The following is a 24,600-nucleotide window of genomic DNA, read 5'->3' as shown; positions in this document are numbered from 1 at the left end:
AGGAAGAATGTTGAATGTTAATGATGATGTTAGGTGTATATTATTGATATTCTCTTTATAAATAACAATATACTGGGATTAAATTTCTGCTAGTCCTGCAGGCTGATTTCAGGGGCATTTTCTTGGCTAATTCACATGACTAATTGCTGCATGGTTTTGTGCTCCATTATGGAATAGAGATTTGGCGAAGAGAGTAGTTCTTCCATTTCTCTTCAGGACAGGATTTCTCTGAATGGGGTTCTACTTCTCACCAGCTGATAGAACAAAAACCTACTCTTATCTTAGGGGATCGATCTAAATTTGTTTCCTTTTCCAAATGGCAATTTGAGACAAAAGTAACAGTATCCTTTATTTTCTGTAGTCTTGTGAATGGTGATGGTGAGTCGCCAGTCAGTGGTGGTTGCCTAGTCTCAGGTCTCTGTTTCCACATAGATGATGCACTGAGCTGTTTCAGCTCAAATTTGACATAGGTTGAAACACACGGCAGATGTCTAATAAACACCTGCGTGAGCACCTTTATGATAATTGTGATGCAAATACGTTTATTAAAGGGCAAAGAGCTTTCATCTAATATTGTATATTGTGTCTCAGGACACCTTTGACTTCATTAATTAGCACTTAGTTTGAATTCAAGGCAACCTTTTGTATTGCAGTAGGACACTTGATTCTCTCCTTCATCTTCCATCTCCCTCCAACAACATTCAGTCAGATGTTTTTCCAGGAATTCTTTGGCCAGGCTGTACAGTTCATCTCCTGAAATTAGTTCCTTGACATTTTTGTGCATTCTGACTTCTTTTCCCCAAGAAAAGTACTTTTAAATTTCCCCTTGAGATGTCTTATAGCCCAACAAATTACTCTCATTTTTATGTAGTGTCATAATGTTCTAGAAGACTTTTGAAACTTCTCAGTCTTCAACTTAAAACCAAAATTAATATTGGTATTTTTGTAAAACCAAATTAATATTAGACCATGGAGATAATATACTCACTGGAATCAGCTGAAGCTTGGCTTGAATTCGAGAGCTGCCAAGATCTAATGGCATGACCTTGGATTACTCACTTACTCTCTGAGTCTCAATCTTCTCATTTTAAAAACATAAGGTGACCATATATGTGTGTGTGTGTGTGTGTGTGTGTGTGTGTGTGTGTGTGTGTGTGTGTGTTCTGGGATGTTGAGGATTAAAGAAATAATGTATGCTCCATTCATATCTGTTTAATTCTCCTTACCATTTCTGTACTCCCACCAGCCTGATATCCACTGGCTAGGCCACCGTCTTGCCTTCAGTCTGTTTATGTCCAACTTACCCACACATGGAAAAGTCCCTGGGAACTAATTATCCCAGAGTTATAGCCAGTGACATAAGCAGTGACTGATGGTCCCTAGAGTGTACATACCTCAGCTTCTTCACCCCTTCCCTAGGATAATTTGGAGGCAAGTTACTTACCTTCTATTGCAAAGCTTCTGCATAAGATTAATCTTCAGGCGCCCACTGCAGCAGCTGGGTTAAGAACACGCCCCTTATTGGCTGCCTTCCCTTCCTTGTATTACCTTTCCATCCCCTGCCAGTGTCCCTACACCTTCCGTATAAATCACCTGCACTTAATCCTTCCATCAGGCTCTGTTTCCAGGGAGAGAACTCAATGAAGATAGTGTGTACAGTGCCATGCATACGGCCTACAACAGTGGAGACCCTCAATAACTGCAAGTTATTCATAATGTGCATAGTAATAAACCAAATACTATTTGTTATCCCCATAAGAGACGCTTCATTTCACATTGTGATATAGTAGACACCTTAAGGTTTTGTTCTCCAGGTTGGAGCTACTGTTCATGTGTAATACTGACCCCTGGTGCCTTCCTTTTAGGTGTCCTAGTGTAACAGCCACTAACAATTTAGCTTCTAGGACTTATGTGGCTATTGAGCACTTGAAATGTGGCTAGTCCAAATTGAGATGGCTGTAACTTAGCATGAAAAAAAAAAGAATGTAAAAAATCTCTTTAATCATTTTTTATTTTCATTGATAATATTTTTGGGTGTTTTGATTTAAACTAAATATTAACATTCGTTTTGTGTTTCTTTTACTTTTTAATGTGGCTACTAGAAAATTTTAAATTGTATATGTGCAGTTGATACATGCCGTTTTTACATTATATGTAATTAAACAATTATTACATTTTATATACTTTAAATTTCTATCAGACAGTGCTGTTGTAGAAAATTATCAAAACCTTCAGGAATGCTTCTGTTCCAGGGTCATCAGGAGCAGCCTGTGATCTCCTTTTCTGTTTTCTCGTAGGCTATATGTCACCGCACCCATCTCCCTTGGGAGCTGCAGAGCATATCTCCAGCCCTCTGTCATCGGGAGGCGGCCCGACCCCGCCCCAGATGCCGCCGAACCAACCAGGGCCCCTGATCCAGGGCGATCCGCAGGCGATGAACCAGCCCAACAGAGGTCCCTCGCCTTTTAGTCCTGTCCAGCTGCATCAGCTGCGAGCTCAGATTTTAGCTTACAAAATGCTGGCCCGGGGCCAGCACCTCCCTGAAACACTGCAGCTTGCAGTCCAGGGGAAAAGGACATTGCCTGGCATGCAGCAGCAGCAGCCACCGCCGCAACAGACACAACCGCAGCCCCAGCCGCCGCAGCCGCCGCAGACCCTTGGTAGCTTCAGCAGACCATCTGGTAGGTTAATATGCAACCAGATGAGTAATGTGATGGTCCAGCTTGGATGAGAAAGACTGCTCACTGCGCAGAAGCACGGGGTTGGTATAAGCCCAGGGCTGACTTGGCCTTTTGTTGTACCTCGCTGGCTCCCTTATCTGCCTTCACTCAGTTGGCCGAGATTCCTAGTCTTTTTTGCTACAGAATCCTGGAGCAGTGCTTTTTAACCTTTGGGGACTCTGGTGCGTGCTGCAGACCTAGGTATAAAGCACTATCCCCCATGATTTTGCATTCCCTTTCAAGAGTTTCAAGGTTTGTGGGAAGCCCATCCACACACCCCCTGCAACCCAGCGCATTCCATCGCCAAAACGCACTCCTCGAATTGGCTTGCCCTCCTCAAGCCATTCTGTTTGTTGATTTATTCATTTCTACCCCATTTTGTTGTGAAAAGCATTCGGGGAGGCTTCCAAGAAACATACCTGGAGTGAACTAATTATGAAGTCGAAAATCAGAAGCAAAGGGAAATAGAAATCGAGGTCAGGCTTGTCGGGGCTACCAGAGTTCTGGTTGCTGCATCTGAGCTTCCAACATAACTCAGGTTTCCTGGCAGTCGGGAAAGGAGGCAGGGTCAGGTACCTGATTCTCATCATTCAGAAGGAAGTTGCTTCCCAGTTCACCGAGGACAGAATACCTGTTTCTAACATAAGAGTATAAAGTAGATTTCTCATGTGGAATCAGTTTTTTAAATTATCGTTATCATAAGAGGCACTCACGGCACGATATAGGCACTGATGACGTTTGTTCATAATAAATAGAGTAACGGAATCCACGTGGCCTACTTTTTACATACCCTGGCATCAAATCTGAAGCTGTGGCATTATGTCCTGGGTGGAGACGAGATAGTCCTTGTATGGCCTTCTGGCTGGATCCCACTGATAGGATTCAGAGGTGCAGGGGGCTTGTAGGATGACCTTCCATGGATGTTGTTTTCTCTGGGTAGGTTAAAGTATGAAGTTTCAGTTATCTGGACACTTGTACATAACAAATACTTCACATCCTAATAAACACAATCCTGTGCATTCTCTGGCTCATTTCCAGAAGAAAGGGCTCCATTTTTTTTTTTTTTTTTAACCCAGCTCCAGTGCCTCTGTCTTTCCTTACCAGGCCCCTGTCATTTGGGGGAAATTTGTTTTATTACTCCCTACTCATGTCTTTTGTATTTCCAGGAGTCAAGCTTCATTAGAAATGAAAATATTTGGGCAGATAGTGTTTTATGACAAAGTGGGCAAGGAGGCCACGGAAGAAGGAGGAAAGAAGATACCTCCTTCAAATAGAGCAGACCCATCCCTGCCCCTGGGAAGGAGGTCGCATCTGACGGCACTGCTGAACTTTTCCCCAAATCTCAGGTTTCATAGGGAGATGACAACCTTATTTGACAAAGATATTTATTTGAATTGGCTTTTAGGACAAGTCAAAATAAGGCAAAACATTTTTTTTAAGTTAATACTACCTTTTATTCTTATTGTTTCTGTTCCTCCCCCGCCCCCTTTTTAAATAAAAAGTGTAATTGCTTATAAATACCTCCACTAGTATTTCAGGACAAAAATAAGTATAAGTATGTCCACTTATCTAGAGATAGCTGTGATTTCATTTTTCTTTTGTCCCATTTTCTAGTGTTATTCATGTGTGAAGAGAGTCTTTTTGGCTGGGGTGGTCTGCTCAAATCTACTTCAAAGTTATAAATCACCAGAATTGACATCATCTTAGATACCACCAGAGAATTACAGTTTGACTGGAGGAATTGCACAACGAACAAATAACTCTTCAGTCCTTGCATGCTCTGGGCTCCACTCAGATATAACCTACCATTTTCCTTTTCATTTTGATTCATTTTTCCTTTTAGAGACTAAAGCAACATTAAAAATAGGAACTGAAAAAGGTTTGGGGGTTTTGTGGGGGGCAGAAAAGACCTTATGGTAGAAAGTAAAAGTTTCATTGTTAATTTTTTTTCAGTGCTTGTCCTTCTCCTGTTTATCCTACTTTTTTTAGTAATCTAAAGTTTCTTGGTATGTTCAATTTAAATACACTTTATTAGGTTTAGTTTTCAACCTGTGGAAACCACTTAAATCTTCGTTGAATGCACAGAATTGGTATTTGCATAAACATCTTGTGTCCTAGGCAAGTTGGAAATTGAATGCACAGAAATTCTGTTCATGGGAGATTTAGGTATTTTAATGAGTTTATTTCCCTGTTTCTTAAAATGAAGCATAAGGGTGTATCTGGTAAAGACCCCCTCCTCTCTTAGCTGCCCTGGGATGCCCCTCAGGAGTGTCAGGGCTTACTTCTCCCTTGACTTCTAAAGTGAAGCCTGAAGGGAAAGCAGACACATTTTGTACCTCTGACAATTGTTTACATTGGAGAGGGAATAGGAGATAAGCTAAAGAATGTAATTTGTCTTCCATTTGAAGATACCAAGGAGAGGTCTTAATCATTTAGCAGACCAAAAGTGTCTGTTGTAGGGGTGATTTCTGTCAATAGAGAGCAAATCCAGTTGGGCAACTCAACTCTTAAAAGCCGCCTGAGGGACAGGCATAAAACCTAAAGGATAGGTAGTGACATACTGGGCATGTCTAATTGCAGCAGGCTGTGTTCAGTTCCCCAGCCCCAGTAAATAGAAGTTTTTATATAATCTGTTGGAGGGAGTAGAAAATAGACCCACGCAGTAAATGAACTTGTGGTGTTTAGTTAGTAAAGGAGTTTGCTTGTGACGCTAATAGCAGATTCACAGGAAGCACATGGCAAGCCAAGTTATCGGAGTATTTGTGCTGAGTTGTATTAAACTGTAGAAACATTTCGAAGTCTGCTGTAGAAAGGAGGACTCCCAAAGTTTCCATCTGATACAGTACCAAATTTCCTAAAAGCCTTTTTTTTTTTTTTTTTTTTTGCCATGGAGTCTTTCTGTAAAGCTAAGCAATTAAATTAGGTTTCTCTACCTTCATGTCCTTGGTGGCAGTAAAAATGACAAGAGCTGAGGGTTTAGCGCATGGTCACATTGTCTCATTGAATCCTCACTACCCACCCTGTGAGGTGGGTGCTATTATTATTGCCATTCTGCAGATGAGAACACTGAGGCACATGGGATTGAGTCACTTGCTCAGGCTCACACAACCAGCAGTGACAGAGCTGAGGTGAACCTTACTTACCAGGTCTTTTGGTGCCGGGTGCCTTACATGTGCCTGTTTAACGCGTGGCAAGTTGTAGTACTTTTTAAATGGGAGATTTGAATATATAAGTTTATGTTTGCATCTCTCTCTGCTTCTCAAGTTTAAGGATCATTCAACCAGATAAGGATATCTTGACAGTTATCAGTTAAAGAAGGCCAGCCATGTATGTATCAGCTGTAGTTTGGAGTCATAGGCTGAAAATGACTGAAAATGAACCAGGGGTATCAGACAGACATGCTCTGGATGCCCTTTTTTTTTTTTTTTTTTTTTTTTTTGATTAAATGAGGTTTTAAAAATAGTCACTTAAAAATACCTCAAGGAGTCATCATAGGCTTCTGCATAAGTATTTACAGGCTGTAATGCTAAAGAAGAAAAGTGCCTTGAATAACTGAAATGTGTAAGACTATTGCACTGTTGTGGCTTTTTTAAAAAATTTTTTTAAATTTTTTTAAAAATTTTTTTATTGGAGCACGTTGAGGAGCAGTGTGTTTTTCCAGGACCCATCAGCTCCAAGTCAAGTCGTTTTCAATCTAGTTGTGGAGGGCGCAGTTCACTGGCCCATGTGGGAATTGAACTGGCGACCTTGGTATTATGAGTACTGCGCTCTAACCATTGAGCCAACCAGCCACCCTGTTGTGGCTTTTGTTGATGAACTATTTTAACTTTGAAAGGAGGAAAAACACTTTGAGAATTGAATTTAAAGTAATTATTATGATATCTTCTCAGTAAGACCCTGATTTTCTTTTTATTAAAGGTGGTGATTTTTTTAGAAGGCTTAAATGTACTAAATTCATTATTTAGTATGCTTATACCAAGTCTTCAAACATATTTAATTCTACAGTTTCTTGAACTTATTAAAGAGATTCATAGAATCGCAGAGAATTAAAAGAAATATTAGAAATCTCTATTTCCTCTCTTTTGGCTGGATCAAAACTAAAGCAACCCAAACAAAAAATCTACTGTTTTAAAGAAATTTAGGGAAAAAAATATTCTAAAATGCCCCTTAATAATTTATCCCATTCTTAATCCTGAGATTTAATGTTTAGAAATTGGTTTCTTATATATGGATGAAAGAAACTCTAAATATAAAATATTATGAAAAGCTAAAAATTATGTAAAAGACCGCCCATTCAGAAATAATTGGAATGTACTTAACTAAAAAGAATGTCTTTATTATGACAGCACATCTATAATGAATAGAATAAAAAATAAAAATAAGTATTTTTACCTTAAGAATTTTTCATCAACCCCAGAACCAGGGCTACAGATTACTTTAAGAAGTTTTACCTAGCTCTACATCTTTGGGAAAGTTTTACTTAATTTCAGAAGGAGAAAAAAGAACAACGGTAACACCACACACACACACACACACACACACACGCACGCACGCACGCACGCACGCAAGTTTCCTAAGCAATTTGTTCTAGTTCTTCACATGTCAAATGTTTGCTTATAGCCATCCTTGTATTGTCATTTAAGCCCATTTCTAAATGGTGTTTGCTGGAAATTAAATAAATGTGTTTAATTTTTCATAATGTATGTCTTTGTATGGTTAATTATTAAGTTACTCTGAAGTATACAGACTTATTTTTGTTACTATTTAATAATTTTAATTTTTCTTGGAAAAATATATAGAAAATACTTTGGAAAATGCTTGTGAGAGGTTTTAACATCTGCTCATGCGATTTGTTTTGTTTTGATATTTTTTAGTTTACTAACTCATCTGGTAGCATCACTAGTCTTATTTATAATTTTGAAGTAAAAATTCACCTAGGAGGAGAGATGGAATATTTCTTATTTTATACTATCTTCCAATTTAAACTTCTGAAATTAAATGCAAACAATTGCTTTAAATTAAGTGCATTTTGAGAAGCCTGCTGATTGTGTATCCCTTTATTCTGATAACATGAGAAAAATACTCTCTTTAATCTTAATATTTGCTAGTTTTTATTAGCTGGAATGAGCAGACTTTTTCCCTTACATTGAATGTTTTTAGAAATATTTTCTAATATGTAGTTAAAAAAAAAATTAACTTCCGAGATGCACTGATTACGTCTGAAATATACTTTCTGCATCGCTAAGGACAAATGCCTGCCCCTTTGAGTTCACGTCAGAGGACTGGTAAGCTGCTGGCTGCATTTGTAAAGTGTGGTTCTAACACAGGATTCTTCCAGGTTGTGTCTGAGGTCTGCCAAAAGGGGCTTGCCCTGCAGTGTGCAAAATGTGATTTTAGGACCACACCCAAATTGCATCTGACTGTTAGGTGACTCCCTTCCTTTTCTGAACCCTGTAATTCTTTTTAAAAACCTACTGCAGGTCTACATTAAAAGCTGGCAGTCCAGTCCTTAATCAGTGTATTACTTAAGAGTCATTTTTGGACTATTTTCACTAATGTTCATTCGTGAATGCCATTTTCCTGTGGGGATAGATGCCAGATTCTTCTTTTTCTTCTCCCTTCCCTATCCTCTCCTCCCCTCCCACCTTCTTCATTTTCCTTCCCTCTTTTCTTATCTTAAAACATTTACTTGAACCCCATCACGGGATCCCAGGGGGGCAGCGGGCAGCCTGGTGTGGGCACAGGGCAATGACCCGCCCAAGCTGCTCATGTTGCTCTTGTCCCACAGGCCCCGGGCCGGAGCTGAGCGGCCCGAGCACCCCACAGAAGCTGCCGGTGCCCGCGCCCAGCGGCAGGCCCTCACCTGCGCCCCCCGCAGCAGCGCAGCCACCCGCGGCCGCGGTGCCTGGGCCATCCGTGCCGCAGCCGGCCCCGGGGCAGCCCTCGCCCATCCTGCAGCTGCAGCAGAAGCAGAGCCGGATCAGCCCCATTCAGAAACCCCAAGGCCTGGACCCTGTGGAGATTCTGCAGGAGCGGGAATACAGGTAATGCACCCCTGCCCCTAAAGGGGTTAAACTACTGTGTTGAAACTTTCAAGTACCACTGTGTCTAGGGGGGTGCGATGTCTCCTAGTGTTGTGGTCATTCCTTTCTATGGGACAAGGGAAATACCTAAAGATAATTACACAGGTCAAAACTCATGCTATGAGAATGATTTCAGAACAAAGTTGCAGAGTTTGTTTCCCATTGGGGTTGGAGAGGTGGGGGCCCTTTGATGGCTCTGGAGGACAGGACGGATTTTCACTCATTCAATCAGAAAACGTTTATCAGCCCCTGTGACAGGCACTGTATTAGGCACTTTAAGATATGTGGAAATCAAAAGCCCAGCCTGGAATTCCTGTGGATCCAAGAAAATGATGATCTCACACTTAGATTATGCAGTGCCATGTTCTAGTTTGTCAGCTTGTTCTTCAATGATGACTATAAGCCAGTCAGATGTTGAGTGTTTTGTATTGGCCTGACCTTCTGGTTAGTGACACAGCTCGTGATACTAAAGCATTCTTTGGTAGCTTGGCATGATCTAGTCTTTGTTTTAATTCATGCATTTTTTTGGTCTATGGCTTGGTCCAACTTTAGCAGTAAGTCCTATGTAAGTGTCTTCATAGGGGGTCCTTATTTAAACTCTTCCTCCAGAAACTTAATTTTCACCAGATTTGACACATTTATCTCTACCGTGGATTGGCAAAGCTTTTCTGTACAGGGCCAGAAAAGAAATATTTTCAGGTTTGTGGGGCCTCGTCGTCTCTTTCACTACGCCTCAGTTCTGCCCTTTGAGTGAGAAAGCAGCCATAGATAATAATGGGCTGTCTATGTTCCAGTAAAACTTTATTTACAAAAATAGGTGAATTTGGCCCCACAGGCTACAGGTTGTAGTTAGTAGACCCCTGATGTAGACAATTAATGTTAACCAAAAAGGGAGCCCAGTAAGTACTGAGTCAAAATTTAAACAAAGCTACGATGGTGGTTTCTGGAGTTAGCTAGAAAGCATGCTCTGTCACATAGCTAATTGTGTTACCTTAGTCAAGTTACATCTCTTTTCTGTGACTCACTTTCCTCATTTGTTTAAAGAGGGTAGGTATTAGAGTACCTCTTGTTGGGGGGAGATAAAATAACACTGAGACATTTTACACATATTAGCTATTATTATTACTTTCCCAAATATGATTTAATTTAAAAGAAATTTTGTTTAAAAATTATAGGGAATGTTAGTAAATAATGCTTGGGCTCCCTTTTAAAACATTACTTTAAACTTTATTGAAAAATGCATGACTTACTTGTTATTAGATTAAAATACTAAGCTATCAGCTTTGAATTACTCTGAAAGAAACAGTAACTTTTGCCATTATATGTGTGTAGTTTTTTGGATGAAGAGTGTAACCTTAGTCTCATTACTATTACTAATCCTCAATTCAGAGCTTTCATGTTGTTGTCTCCAGCACTTTATATATTCCCTACAGAGCTAGGGACTGACTCTTCAATGGGTATTTCAGTGCTGATAGGCAGATTCTGTTGGGTGAGTAATTGTGTTATAAAATCAAATATCAGCATAGTATACTTACCTGGGGCAGAAAAACTGTATTTATATGCAGTCCTCTCTTTATGATGCTATTGATTATAAAACTCGAGTATTTTTTAAGACAGTAAATGGGACAGAGTATCATTTAGTTACTCTAAAATTCTGACTTCCTAAAATCTAGCATTTTTTTCCCTACCCTGAAGGCACAAAGCTACCACCAGTACCTTTATTAAGTCATGTGAAATGCTCTCATAACATAGATACTCTCTGGACCTAGAAATACATCTGGACTTTTGTCTTTTTCAGCCCGTGTTGTGTTGTATGTGTGTGTGTATTTTACTGACTCCTAGATTTTCTAGATTATTTTTACCAGATTTTAATTGCAGACCTTCCTTGTAATGAGTTCATTTTAGTACCTTTTTTGGAAGTGATCTTAATGGATGATCTCCCAAAATATACAGTATTAAGTAGTACTATTTAGCCTATTCGAGTGTGTGACAAGGTTTCGGCTTCCTCTCCTGTATCAATAATAATAAAAAAAGTATTAGTCAATATCTTTTAAATTCGAAGCATTGTAGAATGTGATAGAATTGCTATTTTTCGTATTATTATTACTCAATAAATGTCTCCTCTTTTGTAAAGCAGCAAAATGATTGATCTGGCAACCCAGGGTCCAAAAAGCTGGTGGGTCCTTTGGAATGAAATTTCCATGGCCATCTTGAGAGGCAGCAGAGGTCTGCACTGGCTGAACTGTAGGAGCATTTTTTATCTTTAGTTATAGAGCAGTAGCTGGCTTCTGCGTATATGAAGATAAATTGTTCACTTGCGGAGATTAGGGTTAGATTAAGTTCGTGAGTCACTTGTAAAAGACAACAAAGAAACTCTTTTCCGTTTGTCCCTCTGAGAGACTGGTTTGTAGCCTTTAGTACTGATAACTGGAAGGGTCCAGGGTATCTTATTGTCTGATGAAGGATTTGAGCAAGGTCTAAAAAAGAAAAAAAAAAATCACCTCTTTTACAACTTTATAAACTTATTTTGAGCAAAAATCATGTGTCAGAAATTCTTTAACAGATGTTCATTTCTTTGACCATTGTAATATCACTTACCTTGTCTATGAAAATTGAAAGGAAATTGTCAGAATTTTAATTTTTTTTAACTTTTAAGTCATTTGGTTGCTTTTCCTTGTTCATCATAAAGTCAGGATTTTGACAAATTGACCTTCTTTATTTCATAATAGCATAAATAAATATCTGCAAATGAACATTTTGCCTCAGATCTGTCCAGTCTCTAGTTAAAACATTGTTTTCTCATTTAAATTGGATCTTTTCTTTTTGACCATCTTTCTCTTATGATAGACCTTTATTACTTTTCTCTGTAGTAAGTATCAGAGATATTCCTAATTCTTTTGTGTGTGTGTGTGTGTGTGTGTGTGTGTGTATTTGGCACACTTTTTTTGCCCTGTCAATATACTTAACTTCAGTTCTTCCATTCAGAGTTAGATGTTTAGGCACAAGTGTTCCAGGAATTGTTACGTTAGCATGTAAACTAATACCATAAATGTTTGCATGGGAAATATTTTTCACATTTGCAGTTTATTTGAGAAGAGCATCTTTGAATTCTGTCGGCCTTCTTTGGTATCAAATTAGAATCTAGTATGAAAACAGTAGTGTATCCTCCTTGCTTCAGGAAGCAAGCATAGTCTGCTTACTGTGTTTTTTATCCTGCCCTGGTATCCATTGCAACCCTGAAAATGCTTTCTCAAAAATTGCCAAAGGCCGCTTTATCAGAAGAGTTACAAAAAGTCAGTCTCCCTCTCTGTCTTTTTTTAAAAGTGTCACTCAGCTCCTTGAAGGAACAAAATGTACCAGTGTCATTTTCTGTTCAAATAACTCTCCTACAGGAATCATAAACTTCTCCTCTGGACCTGAACAAATATCTGTTGCCTTTAATGGAACTCTTTTTCTTGCCAGAACAGTCACCCCTCTTGATTTACTGTTCAATCTGTATGAAAAACCTGAGTGACCTAATTCTGCTTCAATTTTCTGTGCTCGTGAGGACACTAAATGAGTTTCCTGCAGTTATGCAGTATTACCTCTGTTGTTGTTTCGGGAAGTTTAGAATCCTGAATCTCTTTATCAGACTGCCTGCTGAATCCCATTGATAGGAAGATGAAATTGTCTGGAGAGAAGCATTATTTAAAATAAAGATTTCTATTAACAGCAACCCCCACAAAAAGATAGTTTTGTGTGTTAAAGAAGCCCCTCCTGTACCTTTGTCCCCACCCCCACACCCCATATGCTGAATTGAATGCATATAATTTTACTATGGAAACGACCCTTCCTCTTCTCCTACAGTTTGCAATTTGTACTTCTTGTCTCCCTTTCCTAAGGAGAGATTCTTTTGTGCTGGGGAATCTGAAATTCACTGACACATGACTAGGCCGTTTGGAGAAATAGTCATTTCAGGAAGAAGTACACCTCCCCACCCAGGTCCCCACCCACTCCAGTGCCCCAGTCACCCTAGTGCATCCACCTGAGTTCCCCCCTCCTCACTTCCACTCTCCACTCCCCAACTCCCACCTGCCCAGTTCAGTGTGATTTTAATCTCTGCGGTCTGTCCAGCTGCCTTGAGATTATTTAGCCTAGTTCCATAGTCCTTTAGAAGATTAACGGAAAAGCAGCTATTTCTTTCATTTAGCAGCTGACCCACTTTGTCAAAGAGAGTAAACCAGAATACGAAGGCATGGTTTGGGTTCTGGGATTTTTCAAATGAAAAAGGTCCGCAATAAATCTAGAACCAAGGAAGTACAATAACATGTCGGTGGCCTCCGTCTCACCCAATTATAACATTTAATTTTTCTTTTATCATGGCCTTATTCTACAAAAGTGAAATTGTTTCAGTTTAGTTTTTTTCCTTCAAATTATATATTTGAAAGGAAAATCCACAATCGATTTTTCTCTTAATATCCTAATTGTTAAGCTGTATCATCAGTTGGCTATATTTAGAGATTTTTGGCGAGGTGACTTTAAGAAATTGAACTAGATAAATAAAGTATAGATGTTTGTTTCATACAGTGAAGAAAAATATAATAATCTCATGAGTATCAATAATAAAAGGAATATCGAAGAAAATTGGAAGAGTTCGAACAATTTGACTGAAAGAGTAATATGGTGAAAGTTTATTATTGTTGTTTGAACTAACAAATGTGTAGTTTGTTGCACGGTTAAACCATTTAAAAGTACTGTTGTTTGTGTTGGTGTGCATACTAGAAATAACAGCAGGGTATCCATGATAATACTCTAATAACACATTATGATGATAAATCATTCAGTAAATCAGAATCAATAGCATGTATGTACTATATAAAATAGGAATCTGTCATAATATTGTTTTCCGTGAGTCAATGAAAAACAACGCATTTCCTTTACTATAACTTACAATTTTGAAGATGACATTTTGTTTTTCTATTTAGAGCAAATTAAGTTTTGAAAAACGCTTATTTTGATAATTGGGCTATATAAAATATTCATATATTTTGCAGCATCTAAGTTACAGAAGCTTTTATTTTTTCGTATGAATATATATATCATCATAAAGATGGACAAAACTATAATACTAAATGTTAACAAACTCTTTAATTATCAACTTTCATAGTTGAGATCCAGGAATGTTCTCAGTTAGAAAGTGTATTTTAATTGTCTGCAGTGTCCCTGCAGTGGTTTTGGTGTCAGACAAAGCAGGGCTCAGTCTTAGCTCCCTCCTTTACTAGCTCTGTGAAGTCTGCATGTTTCTTAATATCTCCAAACTTCTGTTTTCTCATCAGTAAAATAAGATTATTGTACCTTGTGTGTGTGTGTGTGTGTGTGTGTGTGTGTGTGTGAAAGAGAGAGAGAATTAAATAAAGTGGTGCATTAAATGCACTTCAATTAATGCAGTTAACCTTAAGTTTAATTTATTGCCTTTTTTATTACTATTCTTTCTTTGTTGAAGTTTATTCCGAGACAGTTTTGCCCCAGATTTTGGGGGAGATAGTTTTAAAAATAGATTTAAATGGCATGTAATTATTTGTAAGAAAAGGATCCAGGTGAATTCTAAAACTGGTTTATATGGGTAGCAGTAATGGATCCCAAATGAATGAAGAAAGTGAGGTGCCTTTTATTTTTATTTTGCCTTTATTATGAGGAGCTACCTGCGGTTATATTTTTGATGGTGTCTAAAATGAGAATCCCCAGCAGAAACTCGTAGTTTTTAAATACTGTTTGCTTTGCTATTTGCTGCTGCCCCAAACCTGATTTTTAAAAATGCCTAATTTGCCTTTTCTTTTTTCTCCAGCAAGCACTGCGCACAAAGGAAGTGGCTGTGGTTGGCAGGGCTCTCTCTGAATGTTTTGGGTTGGCTGATTTCTGTGGCCTCAGCACCTAAAACTGCTCTTGTTCACTCAGCTTTGACAGCCGTAGTCAGCAGCATCTTGGCAAGGAGGGCAAATGGCCCCATTGCCTTAGGACAGAACCAGAAGTTAGAAAAGAAAACTCTGCTGTTTCAGCCCTGCACTATGGCTGGCTGGGCGTTTGGGAGCAAGTCAGATTTTCCTGCCTCTCATTTTCTCTCTCTGTTCAGAGTGAGCAATGGCACTTGATTTTCCTCCTAGATACATCATGAGCTTTCTTTCCTGGGTGTTAGAGAAAGGTTATGTACAAGACCAGAGTGTTAAGTAAGGTATAGGATCTGTCTGCATGAATGCCAAGGTAGCTATTCTCTGTTTAACATCAGAAAATCTAGTTGGGTGTCAGAAATCAGCCATGAGTGTCCGGAACAGGTTTTGCCATGAACTTAAACCTAAGATTATTGTTTACCTTTTAAGACTAAATTGTAATGTATCATTTCCACCTCTCCTGCCCCTATTTTATTATCTCCTTTAGACTTCAGGCGCGCATAGCTCACAGGATACAAGAATTAGAAAATCTGCCTGGCTCTTTGCCACCAGATTTACGAACCAAAGCAACCGTGGAACTGAAAGCACTTCGGTTACTCAATTTCCAACGTCAGGTAATACCTCTTCCCCAGCAAATCTGAGATGTAGGAAATCAATGTAACTGTTCGAGATCTGTGTGTTTCCTTAAGTCTGTTCAATATTGTTATAAAGGCATATACTTAGTAAGATAGTGTGTCTTGTAGACCAGCAGCATAGAACTTAAAGTAATGAAGATGAACTGCTTATTGCTCTGTTTTTCTCTTCTGTACATCAGAGACATTTTTTCTCCTGCATTGCGGTTTACAAAGTCCAAGTAATGGTATTTGTTACCATGGATGAAACCTTGAGAACAAATGAGATAGCTCGTGTTTGCCTTTATGACTAAAGAAAAACAGTAAGGTAGTAGATAAGACACAAATGTATATAACCTTAGCCGTGACATGAAAATAATTTTAACAAGTATGATAGCCATTCTACTGAATTAATAGCACAGCATCTATGGAAATACATAAAACTGTTTTGTAATTGTTGATTATTCATCACAACACAAGTTTGGATCTCATCAGACCCACACACTGACTAATCAGTGAATTATTATATATTGTTCCTGCTATGGTTCTTAATAGTCACTGATTAATACGAGCTAGCATAATGATCTGTTTTAGAATTGCTAACTCAGTAGGAAACTAGTGGAATGAAATAGAGCTAATTTCCACTTTGGTGAGTTTTGTGTTGTGAACCCAAAAGGTGCAGGTCTCCTGGTCTGCACACTGACTCATTCAGCCAAAGGACTTTGTCTGTCACCAGTCAGATGGGTTTGTTTGGTGAAGGTCTCCGGGCATGCAAAAGGTATGAAAGTAGTAGATTGGAAGTGTTGAATTGCATGACTTGGTCTGTTGGTGGATGTGATTAAAATCACAAGGCCATCTCACTTTCTTCTGTCATATGAACTTGGGAGTACATTCACCTTATTGGTTATAACATCACAAGAGGGAATCAGTGTGGCTGGCTGCTGCTCGGTCACAGGTTTGTGAGAGTAGACTAGATGTTAAATTAAACAAAATAAAGTTACCAGAGGATAAAGGGGTGGTAGAAGAGGGAAAAGGAGATCGAATATTTGGTGTTGAAAGGAGAACTGACTCTGGATGGCGAATACACAATGCAATGTATAGATGATGTATTACAGTATATTATAGAAATGTACACTTGAAACCTATGTAATTTTATTAACCAATGTCACCCCAATACATTTAATTAAAAAAACAACAAAAAAACTTGGCCATAGGTTTGTGAGAGTAGATGAGAGCTCAAAAAAATAAAGAGAAAAGCTCTTGAGTTCCATTTACTTTCTTGTAGGTGACTTCATACACTGCACTGATAAAATGTTAGATAAAATTTTGTTAAAAGGGTAGTATCCAGGTATGTTTTTAGGAATAAGATTATCTTCCAATTAGCTTGACTATCCTGGGCTCATACTGATCTCTGATTTTTGCTTGCTATTACTGAGAAAGCTGTTAACTGTGGAGTTTCCCAAAGAAATTAAGTGTAATTGATACTGATTTCAGATTCAATGGAATTATTATTTTATTGTATATTCCTAATTCCCACTACCTACCACCACATAACCTACAATGTGGGTAATAATTATATTTATGATAATCTAAAAGAAGTCCATGATATAGTATAAAATTTGAATATCTATCAAAGAACATCATTGTTAGGAGTGGGAGGAAGCCAATACTAGTATTTCCCATCTTTTTCTTTTTTACTTAAAGTTTGTTTGGGTGACTATGGTTAGTAAAGTTACACAGGTTTCAGGTGTACAATTCTGTGTTACATCATCTATAAATCCCATTGTGTGTTCACCACCCAGAGGCAGTTCTCCTTCCATCACCATATATTTGATCCCATTTATGCTCATTTACCATCCTACTCCCCCCCGACCCTCTGGTAGCTACTAAACTATTATCCTTGTCTATGAGTTTTTGTTTCTTTATTTGTTTGTCTTGTTCCTTTGTTGTTTTCAGTTTTATATCCTACATATCAATGAAATAGTATTTTCCATCTTTTCTACGAGACTATGAGTTAACATTGAGTATCTGGTGCTATTGTACGTGAACAAGAAGTAATGTCTTTATTCTTTTTGCAGAGCATCATTAAATTAATCTTGAAACACAAAAAGAATGTTAGCATGGCATTTAAAACAAAGTAAAAAATATTTAAAGCTTATTACCTAATTGGTATCATTAGAATAATTAAATAGAATGAATTACCTTATTTGAAGGCCAGGACATGTACTGTTTTCTTTGTTTTTACTTTTGCAGTGCTGCTATAATTGCTTTTTTTCTGAATTACTTGGAAAGAAAAGTTAGACCATTTTTGAGAATACCACATACATTTGGTATGATTCAGTTTTTTCATTTTTCTAAAAGGCCACCTGTGACTGAGAAACTCGTAGAGTCCCCATACTGCTCCACCAAGTGGAAACGAGAGAAGGGCAGGGTTCCGGAGTGCCCCTGTTTGGGGACGCTCTCTTACTGCTTTCTTCTTGATAGTTGAGACAGGAGGTGGTGGCCTGCATGCGACGGGACACAACCCTTGAGACGGCTCTCAACTCCAAAGCGTACAAACGCAGCAAGCGCCAGACCCTGAGGGAAGCCCGCATGACGGAGAAACTGGAGAAGCAGCAGAAAATTGAGCAGGAGAGGAAGCGCCGGCAGAAGCACCAGGTATTTAGGCCTGGGCTTTGCATTTCCTCATATTGACAGAGAGGTCCGACTAAGTAATTGGATGGAGTCAGAACAACTAGAAATATGTACTATTGTGGACGATGAAGGCCTCACAGAACAGAAAAGTTCCTTAGAGCTTACGTAGTCTCACCATACTGTAGGCGAAGAAACTTAGGCCAAGCCAGGTAAGTGGGCCTTCTTAATTCTAACCAGGTGTCATCTTCATAATTCCGTGGAAAGCTGCTGACTGGATGGGTTTCCTAGAGCAAAATCCTGGGAAACTTGGAAAAGGAAAGAAGAACGCAAAAAATTATTTTTATAACAAATATAAATATGGTACCCAGGGCTCTTTGAAGGGCCCAGTTAGAGATTCCACAGGGGCAGATATTTAAGAACGTTTCTTTCTAGGGGTTTAGAAATATTTTGATACAGGATCTGATTCTGTGTCATAATCCTATAAGTTGTATTTGTTTTTCTGTGCTCAGTGTAATGCCTAGCTTAGTTTTGTTTTAAAAAATGTTGGACTTTAGTATAAATAAGGGTACACATTTCCCCTCCTTTATTTAAAAAGTGTATACAAATTATGCATGGAGGGTTTAGCTCCCTATAAAACCTTGAGTCACTATTCTAAAGTATTTAAATTAGAGCAGAAGAAACATTTATAACATAATTCTTGTCGGAGAGACCTACCTCCCTTGGGTTTATTTGAGAGCGATTGGCTTTTAATTTTGTCATCACCATTTTGCAGGTCTCTCCATCTTTGATCTTTCCATTTTCATGTGGCCACACCCTCGAAGCTTCAGAGACTTCTCTTTCACAGGCTGGCACTAAACTAAACCTTGAGAGGTCATCTTTCCCACCAGCCCCATAGCCCATAGCTCAGCTAGAGAGACACACGCAGGCGTCCATCCCAAAGTAGTCCCAAGTTTCTAGTCTTCTATTGTTGTTAAGTACACACTGAGAGTTTTCTTGGACTACCTTGAAACCTCACAGGGCACTGGGAAGTGGATTTTAAGTATTCTCTTCACCCCTCTTTGAATCTTTAGGAATACCTGAATAGCATTTTGCAACATGCAAAAGATTTCAAGGAGTACCATCGCTCTGTGGCCGGGAAGATCCAGAAGCTTTCTAAAGCTGTGGCAACTTGGCATGCCAACACTGAAAGGGAGCAGAAGAAAGAGACAGAGCGGATCGAAAAGGAGAGGATGCGCAGATTGATGGTAAGGCTCTCCCCCTGACCCCCCCCCCACCCCGCCTACAGGAACCCAGGAAAATGCTCCCTTTGCCTCCTTCTGTATTAATGATGTTAAATATGCCACAGAAAAAGGAGAAAGGAAAAGCTGCCTATGGAATTTGAATGCGTTCCTTTGAACTTCGCAGTGGAGTAAAAACATCCTCTCTTTACGAGACAAGTCATGCCACAAATCTTGGGCTACAGCTGAAGAGTATAGTATTCGCATGTCACAGTGTGGCATTGCCGTTCAGATTATAGCTTCTCACAGAAAAGCAGGTACTATATCTCTCAGGAGTTTTGATAACGAGATCTGGTAGGATGGAAATGACAGTAAGTGACAATATTTTTAACATGTTGTCTCTTTGAGTCTCATGACACAAGTTATTTTGAATGAATATCTTATTTCCTTGTTTCTTGGAATCTAAGGTCTTGTTTTTTTTTTTTGAAGCCCTTGTCTTTTTTTTTTTTTTTTTACAGCAGAAATTTTTCTCTAACACTGTAAAAAGTGATTTTAAGTTAGTTTTGAAATGTTGCTTTTTTGTTTACAGCAGGGGTATTGTCAAAGGCTATCCAGAGATCATTATTTTTGCACTGTTATTTTTTAATGGATATATAACACAGAAAGGATTGGTTTATATTATTGGCCGGTGTATTTGGTTTTATTGACTTTTTTTGGGGAATTTGACCTTAGAGCACACCAGGGATCTTTGCAAAAGAGTATATGATCTGTAATGACCTGTAAATTCTGTCCGGGACATAACGCCTGCTTATTGCATGACCGTAAAGTCATTCGCCTCAGCCTGTAATTATACCCTCAGAAAATTCCAAGTGTCTTCCTTGCTGGTAATCAGGGCTTGCACTTTGTTTTCATTAATTTTTGGATTTCAGAAAGTAAACCACTTATTTTAAAAGGCTCTGTGTCCAGGTACTGTCCTAGATCTGAGAATTTCTCCTGCCTCCCTCTCCTGTTTTGGGAGGGAGAAGACTGCCCAAGAAATTTCTAACTAGCTAGGGAGACAGTTTTATAGTAATTTGAGCAGTAAGCAGTAAAATTTGTCTTATTTAACTGAAGTGAAACTATATTAGAACTTCAGTAACAGATTGGTTTGACACTAATGATTAGGCATTTGCAAATCATTAATTTTTGCAATTAAATGATGCAATATACAGATAACAGAGAAACTGAAGTTTTTTATCATTCTTTCTTCAAGTGAGATCAACCATAACCAAAAGCAATTAGAGTTATAATAGCATTTGAGGTTCATGCTCATCCACGGGGCAGACAGCAGCTAGACTGGGTGATGAAGCTGCTGTCACTTTGAGCAAATGCCGGAGTGACACCTCGGGACTGAACGAAGATCCTAAGCTTTTCTGTAATGGAGCTTCCTCTTAAAGATTTTGCAGCATGTTCCTTTTGTCCTGCATCACATGAAGAAAATATTTTTGAGATGTCCTTTTATTGGGACATATAAAAAAGATTTCTCTTAAAATGGCTGAGAGTACATCAGAGTTTTTATTCCATTTAACCTCGTAATGTTGCTTAATGGGAGGTGGCGGTGGGATTTATTGTATCTGTTTTATTGTTCCGCAGTATCAGACTTCAGGTGCTAAATGACTTGTCCGCAGTCACCTAGGCCCGTAACAAGCAGTGCTGATATGTGACAAAACTCCCCCCAAATTTGACTTTTCCTATCAGCCATAGTGTTTGTAATGCTTTTAAGTATAAGAAGTTATTTGTTCAGTGCCCTTTTGATCCTTGCCGTTCGAAGTACTTAATGAAATATTTATGAACGAAAGGGTATATTATGTTTGGAATTTGCTTCCGGACAATCCAGTTTGGGATTGAGGGAAGGAGGTTAGGGGAAGGGTAGAAATAAAACAGGAGTCATCAGGAGTTAATATTTGATGCTTGGTGTTGGTTATACAAGAGATTATGCTATTCTCTCTACTTTTTATTGTATTAATATTTATATTTGAAAATTTCCAAAATACAGAGTTAAGAATAAACTTCATATGGTGTATTGTCAAATCGTAACATTTTTTGTGCAGTTAAAGAAACAGAAGAACAAAGAGTTGACTCAAGAGTGTTTGATCACAGCACATAGTATGGTTATGTGTCCTGACTTTGCCGTGAACCCTGGTGTCCTGGGATGCCGGCATCATACTTCCATGTATTCCCCCAGTCGCAGACTGTGTGTGAACTCGTCGTGTAGCCTGGAAAAATTCAGTTTGCTGCACTCACCTCCAGTCAAACTTCAGACTGTCAGGAAGAGGGATGAGGGGTAAAAGGTGTCCTCTGAACATTTTTATTATGCTCTGATCACGTTCTTCTTTCCTAACAGGCTGAAGATGAAGAGGGCTATAGAAAACTGATTGATCAAAAGAAAGACAGGCGTTTAGCTTATCTGTTGCAGCAGACTGATGAGTATGTGGCCAACCTGACCAACCTGGTTTGGGAGCACAAACAAGCCCAAGCAGCCAAAGAAAAGAAGAAGAGGAGAAGGAGAAAGAAGGTGAGTGCTTTCCTGGAGGCAGCGGAGTTGGAGATGTATGGCAAGGAACAGTTTCAGGCATGGATTAATCTTTCATAAGTACTCCTGACCACACTAATGCAAGGTTTAGGTTTTTGAATGGCAAACATTGCTTAGATGAAAGGGTATGGCATGAAAGAGTCGATTAGGTGTACTAGACAACAGATCGGAGATGAGGGCATAACGGACAGAATGTATTCAGCTGACACGATGCAGTTCGTATTTCCCTTGTTTCATACAGTATTTAAAAATTAAATGCACACGGTCAATAGGAAAAGGAAAAACATGGACACAAATAAGTGTTCACTTAAGGATCATGGCAGTGTGGCAGGGGACTGCTCCGTTAAGAAACTGGAGTGAAAATTAAGAAGAAAATGCACTGTACAGATTGAAAGAAGCCAGAGAAAGATGCAAGAGATAGCTTTGGGATACTTTTGGAACAAATTTCAGCCTGTTTATTTGGACAGATAGCAATGCCAAAATTGTTCATTCAGTTCAGCTGCCCTGTGTCACACTAAGGTAAGTGTGCAGGTCAGGGTTTTAGGTGATTACAGAAAACAATAGTCTTGTGTAAAATATGTCCTAATTACCACGAGAAGTGAAGGGTGAGATTTAGAATTTCTGCTCTGCAGATATTCTATCTCAGTTCAAGTGTAACATGCCAGTGTAAGCCTGTGAATATAGCTCCTCTTTGAAGCTTAAGGAGTCTGGTAATTTAGTTCTTGGTTGAGATTTCATTTTCATGGTAAATTCTGATTGGCTGGGGTACAAACATCAACAGGAAGTCTTCCTCAGAATTGTGAAGATTGAGGATTGGTAGCATATAATCATTTATTCTCTGCACTGAATAATTTGAAGAAAATGTTTTTCCAAAAATAATTAATTTCATGGCTCCTGAATTCTCGTACCGGTTTCATAACTAAGAAGGTAGAATAAATGATTGAGATGGTGCCTTCTTACACCTGATTTCTTTAGTATAAGATAGCTTCCCTTATTGTGAAGTTGAACAATGGATGACACAGGGCTTGAATTTAGACATTTTGGTGGTGAAGAATACCTCATTTTCTTGTCAAGGTGGTTAGACTTTGCAAAATTCCAGCTCCCAATTTCTGACTTAAAAAGACGTTTTCAGAGTTCATGAAGAGCACATAGGCAAACAGATACACTGCTATAATATTCCATATGTGGCATATCCCACAAAGTGGCACTTTTAGTTTTTCCTAACCCAGCCATGTATTTTGCAGAGGTTGTCACAAAAAGGTCACCGTTAGTGTTTTTAGTATTAAAGTTAATATTCTACATTTCTTTGGGTGTAAAAGCTAATTGCCCAAATTTGAGCTTTTGGCTTATAATTAGTAGATTTCTGCCATGGTATTCGATCGTTATTTCATCGTGGGCAAAGAAAGATACATAATCGAGTGACAATGATTATGCCTTTATTTTTGTATTAATCCGTACAGAGCAGGAACCTGTCACAGTATTTCTCATGGTGCTGCCAGCTCTGCTTAATCTATTGGTTGGCTCTCTACCTCCAAACTCTTACCTTCAGGTTTGCTAATGGCACTTACTCTCTTTTATGCATTTGCTCAACAAATACTAACTGAACACTTACTATGATCTAGGCAGTGTGCTGATTGCTGGGGGAGAGAGTGTAATGGTGCCAGCACTCTTCCCCTCTCTCTCAATTTAATCAGAGAGAAAGAAGGACACAGACAGACAGACATTAATTAAATATGCACCTAAATATATAATTATAAACGATAATGTATGGTGTGAAGGAGAAACACTGTCAGTCACATTGGAGATGGGGCCTGATTTCCTGGCAGATGAATAATAATAGCAAAGCACTTTCAGTCTTCCTTACGTATTTCCCTGGGCATCTCCCGTGGTGATCTCACATGGTTGAATGTGCAGAATTATTACATCATTGGCAGCCCTTACCTCTTCCCTGGCATGCTCTCAGGATGCCTAGCATTTGAGCCCTCAGCAGGACTAAGGAGGACAGGCTGTATTTCTTTCCTGGGCCATCTTGCTGGGAGAAATGGGATAAAGAAAGAAACTGGGCCCCTTCCAAGTCCTTCCTGAAAACTGTCTTTCACGTGGCTTTGAGACTTAGTTCAAAGTGAATTGCCCCATTCCAGCTGCACCTTTATGCCAGTGCAAAGGAAATGGATGCTTTCGAAAGCTGATTATTTCACACTTTGGTTTATCTGTAGTTCCTTCTCCCCTCCATTAGCGTGAATGATTGAGAGTTATTTGTTCCAACTCCTTTGTCGAGGAGGGAAACTGTGTCCAGAAGCTTAAATATTCTATGCCATCCCTTTCAGTATTTTTCCATAGAATTGAATGTTATACTGTACCTGTCTGCATTTTTTAAAAATTAAGAACGGCGTCAAAGGTCTTTGTTTTGAGAAAACCTTTTTTACCCAGTGAGCTAATAGCATCGAGCTGGTAGCACCTACTCAAGGAACTATGCTGATAAGGACGAGTATGATGGACCTTGTAGTTTAATTGGAAAGGGATACTTTTTACTTTGTATTAAACTCATGTATAATTTTTAAAGAGCCCCAGTGTGAAAGAGAAGGCCTGTTTTTTTTCCGTTTGGGAGTTTATTGTGTTTACTTGTTGTTAGTGAATGATACAGGGGTTCCTTTAACTAATAGGGAGATTCTTTTAACCTGTCACAACCTTGTTTAATTTTCTCTTCTCTCCATTAGAACCATTTCTCTGAAGTATGTACATTTATAAATCATCCTGAAACTTCTTCTCAGCCTGGTCTTCCATTAATGTACTTGAAATGGAAGAAAAAGAAGTAAACTGTATGCATCTACTTAAGTGT

At 38.8% G+C, this 24,600-nt stretch overlaps 1 protein-coding gene across 13 annotated transcripts in view; it reads left to right on the top strand.

Moving 5' to 3' along the window:
* SMARCA2 (SWI/SNF related BAF chromatin remodeling complex subunit ATPase 2) overlaps positions 1 to 24,600 on the top strand; it is a 163,698-nt gene that overhangs the window by 21,557 nt on the left and 117,541 nt on the right. For all 13 annotated transcript variants that reach the window (XM_081066797.1, XM_081066799.1, XM_081066790.1 and 10 more), the window contains 6 exons: positions 2,298 to 2,681; positions 8,509 to 8,764; positions 15,215 to 15,341; positions 17,823 to 17,996; positions 19,043 to 19,216; positions 21,573 to 21,743. In XM_081066797.1, coding sequence (XP_080922923.1) covers positions 2,298 to 2,681; positions 8,509 to 8,764; positions 15,215 to 15,341; positions 17,823 to 17,996; positions 19,043 to 19,216; positions 21,573 to 21,743 — 1,286 coding nt within the window. The remainder of the gene's footprint in view (positions 1 to 2,297; positions 2,682 to 8,508; positions 8,765 to 15,214; positions 15,342 to 17,822; positions 17,997 to 19,042; positions 19,217 to 21,572; positions 21,744 to 24,600) is intronic.

The sequence above is a fragment of the Rhinolophus hipposideros genome (genome assembly GCF_964194185.1).
Source record: "Rhinolophus hipposideros genome assembly, chromosome: 11".
NCBI lineage: Eukaryota > Metazoa > Chordata > Mammalia > Chiroptera > Rhinolophidae > Rhinolophus > Rhinolophus hipposideros.
The sequence above is the reverse complement of the archived record's forward strand: the minus strand, read 5'-3'. Positions and strand labels throughout refer to the sequence as shown.